This window comes from Mustelus asterias, chromosome 2 (assembly GCF_964213995.1).
Source record: "Mustelus asterias chromosome 2, sMusAst1.hap1.1, whole genome shotgun sequence".
Classification (NCBI taxonomy): Eukaryota; Metazoa; Chordata; class Chondrichthyes; order Carcharhiniformes; family Triakidae; genus Mustelus; species Mustelus asterias.
This window is the reverse complement of record NC_135802.1, coordinates 105,546,067-105,553,311: the sequence shown is the minus strand read 5'-3', so window position 1 is coordinate 105,553,311 and position 7,245 is coordinate 105,546,067. Positions and strand designations below refer to the sequence as shown.

Genomic DNA, 7,245 nt, shown 5'->3' with positions numbered 1-7,245 from the left:
AGCTTAGTTAAATAAATTTCCAGCACTCTGTGCAGACAGAGGCCGTCACGGGATTTATGCTGGTGCGGGGCCTAATCCCACCTGAGAAGCCGGCAGCAGAGAGCTGAGGGAGCCAGTGCGCATGCGCTGACCTCCAAGTTTACTGGGAGATGGGTTGACATGCGCCTCCTCCCCTGAGCCAATCGCCAGCCTCGAACGCACCCCCCCCCCCCCCCCCCCAGGTTGCGGGCCCCATCATCCCAATGGCCGGCCTCCTTATGGCTTGCCCCGGCCTCATCATCAGCCCGCACAACCCAATGCAGACTCCCCCTCTTCCCTCCCCTCCTACCTCCCCCTATTCCCTGGTCTGGCTCCACTCTGTCCCTTGTGGGACCACGCCCCCCTTGGCTCTGTCCAGTGCCCACTGGGCACTGCCACTGTGTCAGGCTGGCACTGCCCAAGGGACACCCCTGCACTCCGACCTCCCAGGGGCCTCAATGGTCTCCGGTCCCACCCATTGCTGTGGACCATACATGATCCCCACTTGTGTGGACCTCCACTGGCAGGGTCAGAAACATAATTGAGCCCGGACGATTGCATCCCGGGTTTGCTAAAGAGATGCAAATCACTTTGCATATTGTAATCAGCCTCACACTGTTCCCCGGCATGAGGCTGATTACTTTGAAAAAAAATGCCCAGGATGATCACAACTGGCTGGACACTGGTTGTGATTCCTGTTTTTGGCCTTCCGCTACCATTTCCCGGTCCACTACGCTACTCGAGCAATGCAGTGGGCTGGGAAAATCACACCCAATGTTTCAGGTTGAAGTTCTAATCATCTGATGAAATGTTATTGACCTAAAACATGAACTCTGTTTCTCTCTCTACAGACATTGACAGACATGCTGAGCATTTCCGGTATTTTCTGATTTTTATTTCAGATTCCCAGCAGCTCCAATATCTTGTGAAAAGACAAAAGTGTGCTGTCAAAGCCCCTAATGATCCAAAACATTGTATGGCTATTACAAACACTTTAAATCATCAGAGGACCGTTTGATAGATGTGTTCAAAATTAAGAAGAGTTTTGGATTGAGAAAATAAAAATAAACCGTTTCCAATGGCAGGAGAGTCAGAAGCCAGAGGACATGGAATTACAATAAGTAACAAAAGAACCGGGGATGGATTGAGGAGACTTTACCACATAGCAAGTTATTAATTGAAATGTATGGTCTGAAAAGGTGGTGGAAGCATATTCAATAGTAACTCCTAAATAATTGTATAACTCTTTCAAAGAACCAGCAGAAGCATCATGGACCAAATGGCTCTGCAATCCTTTCTGCTGCTTCAACACAGCTATTCAAGCTGCACCCTGTCTTTCTAAGAGTCTGAGGTCAATCAGTTAAGTTGCCACTTGGTGAAGGAAATTTACAGATCTGAAGATGATTGCAAATGTTTGGTTCCACATCAGAGGAAAACAGCACAAAACTATTTATTTTCTTTTTGTCATACTTACAATACTTTGAAATATGACAGATCTTTGGAAAACACTTATGTGGATGGATACATAGATAAATAGATACATACACATTCTGTGGGAATTTGGCAGTACAGTGTATATGCATTTAAAGTACATCACAACGACTAATGTATGTGTAAAAATACTATTCATTCAATTTCCATGGATAAAAACCTCTAATTAGGCAGAAAAATGTCAGATAAGGCAAGTTCGTTGACCTGCTTTTGAAACAAGATGAATCATTGAAGCGATTGTACACTTTGTAACTTAAAATTACTTTACCACTTGGTTGTTGTCAATCCTGAAAAATAAATTGTGGGAAAATATACATTATAATAACGGCCACCCAGTTACACAGGAGAAGAATACCTTCTAAATTATTTTTCTAAAATGATCAATTTTGAAGTTGCTTTAAAGCACCCTTTATACTACACAGTAGCCTGTCCAGTCCAGAAATGTATTATTTGGAAACACCAGTTGTTCACAATTATTTTAAGCGGTCACAAGCATTCTCTTGAGGTCATTAGCATCATTTAGTACAATATTCTGGGAGTGGAAACATGGAAGTTACAGTATTTGGATAAGTTAAACAATTTTTATTCCTGCTTTATAATGGTTTATCTTGGTCTTATAGAAACCAAGGTCTTATAGAAACATATAAGTCTCATGATCTTGTAGAAACATTTAAAAGACTATGAAGGGAATAGATAAGATAGAAACAGGGAAGTTGTTTCCACTGGCAGGTAAAACTAGAACTAGGGGGCATGGCCTCAAAATAAGGGGGAGCAGATTTAGGACTGAGTTGAGGAGGAACTTCTTCACACAAAGGGTTGTGAATCTGTGGAATTCCCTGCCCAGTGAAGTAGTTGAAGCTACCTCATTGAATGTTTTTAAGACAAGGATAGATAAATTTTTGAACAGTAAAGGAATTAAGGGTTATGGTGAACAGGCGGGTAAGTGGAGCTGAGTACACGAAAAGATCAGCCATGATCTTATTGAGTGGTGGAGCAGGCTTGAGGGGCCAGATGGCCCACTCCTGCTCCTAGTTCTTGTGTTCTTATCACTGTTTGTGTTTCAGACAATTATTTATATCTGTGATGTCTTCTGGTTCACACACCTGTGATTAGGTATTCTGAGATCATTATATAATTCAGAAAATTCTGAAATCCAGAAATAAGTTGTTCCAAGCATTCCGGACTGGAGAGGTGCCAGTGTGTTCTGAAAAATGATAATTAACTGCAAAGATAGCAAGGAATAAAAAGTTAGGCAGACTGAGTGTCAGTTTAATGGATTAGTTTTGATGCAGGAAAAACCAAAGTGCAGTAATCTTGCTTCAAAAGTGTCAGACTTGACTCAATGCCAAGCCCTTGCCTTGGAGTCAGAAGATTTGTGGGTTTAAGCCCCAATTCAGAGGTTTGGAGTGATAAACTTTGGCTGACAGACCAGTACAGCAGTGAGGGAGCCAAACCTTGTCTGAGATGCTGTTTTTTCAGATCAGAACTTAAAACTCAGGCCACAATCGCCCTCTCAGGTGGATGGAAAAGATCCCATTACACCTTTCAGAGAAAAGCTGGGGAGTTCTTGTGTCCTGGGCTAATACTTGCCCCACAACCAACATCATAAAAACAGATTTTTGGTTATTTATGCCATCCTTGTGCTGCAGAACCCCCCCCCCCGTCCCCCCCCCCCCCCCGTCCCCCCGCCCCCCCAACATTATAACCGTGACTACACTTCAGAAAATTTTCATTGGCTGTCAAGTACCTTGGAACAGCCCGAAGGCACTTTATCAATGTAAGTTCATTCTTTATCAAGCCAAAATTAACAGCACACTGTTGATACTGTTACTGCTATTCCACTATAAACACAAGGCACTCCAACAAAATTCTGGGTTTTTGCATGGTTTAGAGTATTTCGCTGCCAATCTGGATGATCCAGTTATCAGATCAATCTAGCAATGGGGCATCAGGTGATTTTCTTTTTGGTTTGCCATCCACTTACAATGATTTTCTTGATTGTGGCCACTAATCAGCATATCGTTGCCCAATGTCTTCCCTCCTTAAATTGATGTCCATGAGCCGATCTGATTGGAAGTCCATCAGATCAGCCTCATTGAGCTGATACATGACTGATCGTGATCTGTTGGACTGGAAACCTCCGCAGTCTCCTGCTGAAATCCCAGAGCCCATGGAGCGCAGCGGACGCCGTGTGGAGTACATTCGCCGCACATTGACTGGGGCTCTTTTTCTTCGTAGTTTCCTCAGGACTTTGGACATCCAGATTGTGAGTCCTAGGAAGACCAGGAAAGCATTGGCAGCGGATAAAATCAAAATAAAATGCTGCACATCAAGAGCACCTTTCTTTAGAGGCAAGGTGAGGACGCCCAGGCAGTGATCGCGGGAAGCCACTTGGCACACATGGTCAGAGATGACGCTCTCCAAACACACAATGTAAGGAGTCTCCTCCCGCAGCTCTCTCAGAGTGACCCATTCCAATCTGTCCTTGACATATATGAAGCGATGAAATGTCACGGATTGGCCAAACCTGTCAAAAAGCACACGAAAATGCACAGCATTTCTGAAGCCAGGATGAGCTACCTTCCATCTGATAGTTGCTGTGGATGAGGTGACTTCATCCACTGTTAGGTTGGTAATGTAGAACTTATTAAACTCACATGGATCTGTTATCAGGGGTTTCTGCACCAACTTGTCCTTAGACTTTAGGAGATAATAACGCTCTGATTTGGATGAGACCAGGAGAGTGGTGTAAGGAGTAAAGACTTCCAATGTCTCCCGTGCCACTGTCTGTGATTGTGGACCTTCTCCAACACTTCCAAGGCTCGAGCTGACTGTAACTTCTTTGGTTGGTTTAGGTTGCAAGACGGTGTGTTTATTTCTAGGCCGTAGGCTGGAGACCACTGTCGGCAAAAACGGTGTCTTCTGCCGATGGTCGATTTCTTGTTGGTGTATGTTTTTTTCAGTCTGCATTCTGTCTGGGTCCAGGGAACGCTCTTGATCTGACTGAACATCGACTTGGCCCACGGCCAGCGCCATGTCATCTGGAGCACCTTTGGAAAAGTTTGACAAAGACTGTGCCTTCTGAGTATAACAGAGGTCGGCTCTGCCTGCAGCTTGCATCTCCGAGTCTGTCAAATAATCAAGATATCTTCCATACAAAACAGGGGGGCTATTACACTGAACGAAAACAGTAAGCAGCCTTCCCTGCTCATGTGCCAAGCTCATCCATCGTTTTAAGCCTTTGAGCCGGCAGTTGCACGTCCAGTTATTATCCCTCAAATCGAGGCTATACAGGGAGTTGCTAAACGCAAAAATTTCTCCAGGTAAATAGGTCAGGCGATTGCTTCTCAGCTTTAGCTCCTTGAGAGCTGCCAGCTTTTTAAATGCCTGTGGATGGACACTGCTGATGTGGTTCTGGCTGAGATCTAACTGCTCCAACTTCTCCAAAGGATCCAACAGTTTACTGGGGATTTCTCTCAATAAGTTGCTATTGATGAGCAGCTCCTTCAGCCCACTCAGACCTCCAAAGGCTTCAGTGGCAATGTAGGAAATTCTGTTCTTGCTGAGAGACAGTCTGGAGAGTTTCTGTAGCATTTGGAAAACTCGGTTTCCGAGATATTTGATATTATTTTCGTCAAGGATCAAAATGGTCAATGATCTGAGGTGGACGAACAGGGCGCTGTTGTGTATGGAAGTCTGGTTATTCCTGGCGAGGTTTAAATAGGTAAGCTTCCTTAAATTTAGAAAAGTATTCCCGCTGATGGTATGGATCTTGTTCGACTCTAACCGCAGGTAAAGCAGGTTTCCCAGATGTTTAAAAACTGCATCCTGCAAGATTTCCAAAGAGTTGCCGTCAAGTCTCAGCTTAATTAAATTATCTAGATGTGAAAAGACATTTTGATTCAGCTTCTTCAGACTGTTGTTATTCATGTTTAATAGCCTCAGTTTCCGGAGATCATTAAAAACATTGGCAGGTATGCTTGAGATTCTGTTATTACCCAAGTACAGCTCCTCCAGTCTCGAAAGTTTCTCAAAGGTTTTCGGGTGAATATGCTGAATCTTATTGTACTGTAAATCCAATCGAAGCAGCCTGGTGAAAGGAGTGAAGTCGCAGTCCGAGATATTGCTGATAAAGTTGCCCCCTAGGCTGTAAGTCAGGACGTCCGCAGCATTTTGCTGGGCTTCCGGAACTGTGCGGAGACCTCGATTTGTACAGAGGAGGTTCTGATGCTGGCAGTCACATTGCTCGGGACAGAAAGGTTTAGCAGAACAGATCAAACAAAGAAACATCAGCCAGACCATCCATAAACTTTCCATCCCAATGGTCAGCTGCCTTGGCTTTTATTATCCTTTGCATTCCCTCTTCCTTGCAGGGGTTTTGCCTGATTTAAGCCTGCCGATTGAGACGAGAGACCGAGCGATGGTAACATAAGCAGATAGCTTCGTCCATTTATCCTTTACTACATGCATGCAAAACGATGAAGGCACTTAGTTAACTTCTTTTGCAGACTGCATTTGGAAATACAATTAAATCCCCTCCGGTTGTGAAGAGAAATCTTGGCGGCCAACATCAACAGAGATTGACCCCCCCAATCCCTACCGTCTCTTCAGAATTGTACTCTAAACAGTGCCCCTAATTGTTGAGTCTCGCAATCCTACAAGTACCAAGACGCAAACAAGCAACTTTGGACAGTGGCAGATTTAGAAAATGCACTAACAGATGCCAAGAAAACAGCCGGAAATTTGTACTTCCCTGCATTTCCCTCAAGAGACTTCAGCCAAAACGCAGATGTGTTTATGCAAAGGCCGAGAAGGGAGTGGGAGGGGTATAATATCAAGATACATTGTCCAGGACACTTTCACTGCCGGTGGCTTCAGGGAATCAGCAAACGTACAGCAGCGTGCTTCAGAATAAATCACTGAAGAGTCGTATTACATTTTTCTCTGCGAAAGCTTAGCTCAAATGTTTGGAAATAGTGCAAGCTGTTATTTCCTCTGATCTATTGTTGCAATTTTGGATGGAACCCCATCCCTCGATCTAATTCCGCAGTCTGGATGTTTCTTGGAAGTTTCTGTTACAGTCACCGTTCCCTCCAATCCATTGTTATTACCCTTTAGAAAGTAGTGCAATTTCTCTAATAAATGTAAATAGAAATGATTAAATGTTATACATTATAACACTCGGATTAATACAAGTCGGAAACAAATGATTCTACTTACGAGGTTAATGTCAGATTTAATGTACAAAGCGCTGACAGAAATTGTGGCCATAAAATTGTTACGGATGGTTAAATCGTTAAGCTATAAATTAAGATATAGACTCAGGAGAATCTTCCAGACATTAAAATTGTTTTGCCAAATAGCAGGCCGAGCTGCTGTCCTGAAATGAGGAATTTCTGGACTACCAGATTTTGATAATTCCACTAGAAATTCCAGCCAAATGTAATTGATTCGTTTATTCATTTGTCGGTTGATTTCAAGTTTAGGCTGAAATAAAAGAAAACGCAAAAAAAGGTTATAATTACATTTAATGGTGCTCAGTTATTAAGATACTTGTCTACAAGTCTTTGTTAGCTAATACATCTGGCTCTGTGCCAGGTTTCATTGTTGATGAATCAGGCAAGTTAATTCCATTCAATGGTGTACTGCTGTCCTGATGTGAATGGTTTGGCTCAGACACTGGCTTCATTTTGACTGGGATATCTGGGACATTCCAAATTGGAACTGAAGCATTCA

General features: G+C 43.4%; 1 protein-coding gene across 1 annotated transcript; it reads right to left on the bottom strand.

Annotated features, from left to right (window-relative positions):
• Positions 1-3,220: 3,220 nt before the first annotated feature.
• LOC144510260 (TLR4 interactor with leucine rich repeats-like) lies at positions 3,221-7,028 on the bottom strand. The gene has a single exon (XM_078239758.1). It carries the CDS (start codon positions 5,824-5,826, stop codon positions 3,517-3,519), a length of 2,310 nt encoding a protein of 769 aa, XP_078095884.1. The 5' UTR covers positions 5,827-7,028; the 3' UTR covers positions 3,221-3,516.
• Between the last annotated feature and the right edge of the window lie 217 nt (positions 7,029-7,245).

What these genes read in the sequence shown, in the direction of transcription:
- LOC144510260 (XM_078239758.1), bottom strand. Translation starts at nt 5,826, where the DNA reads ATGGAAAGTTTATGGATGGTCTGGCTGATGTTTCTTTGTTTGATCTGT.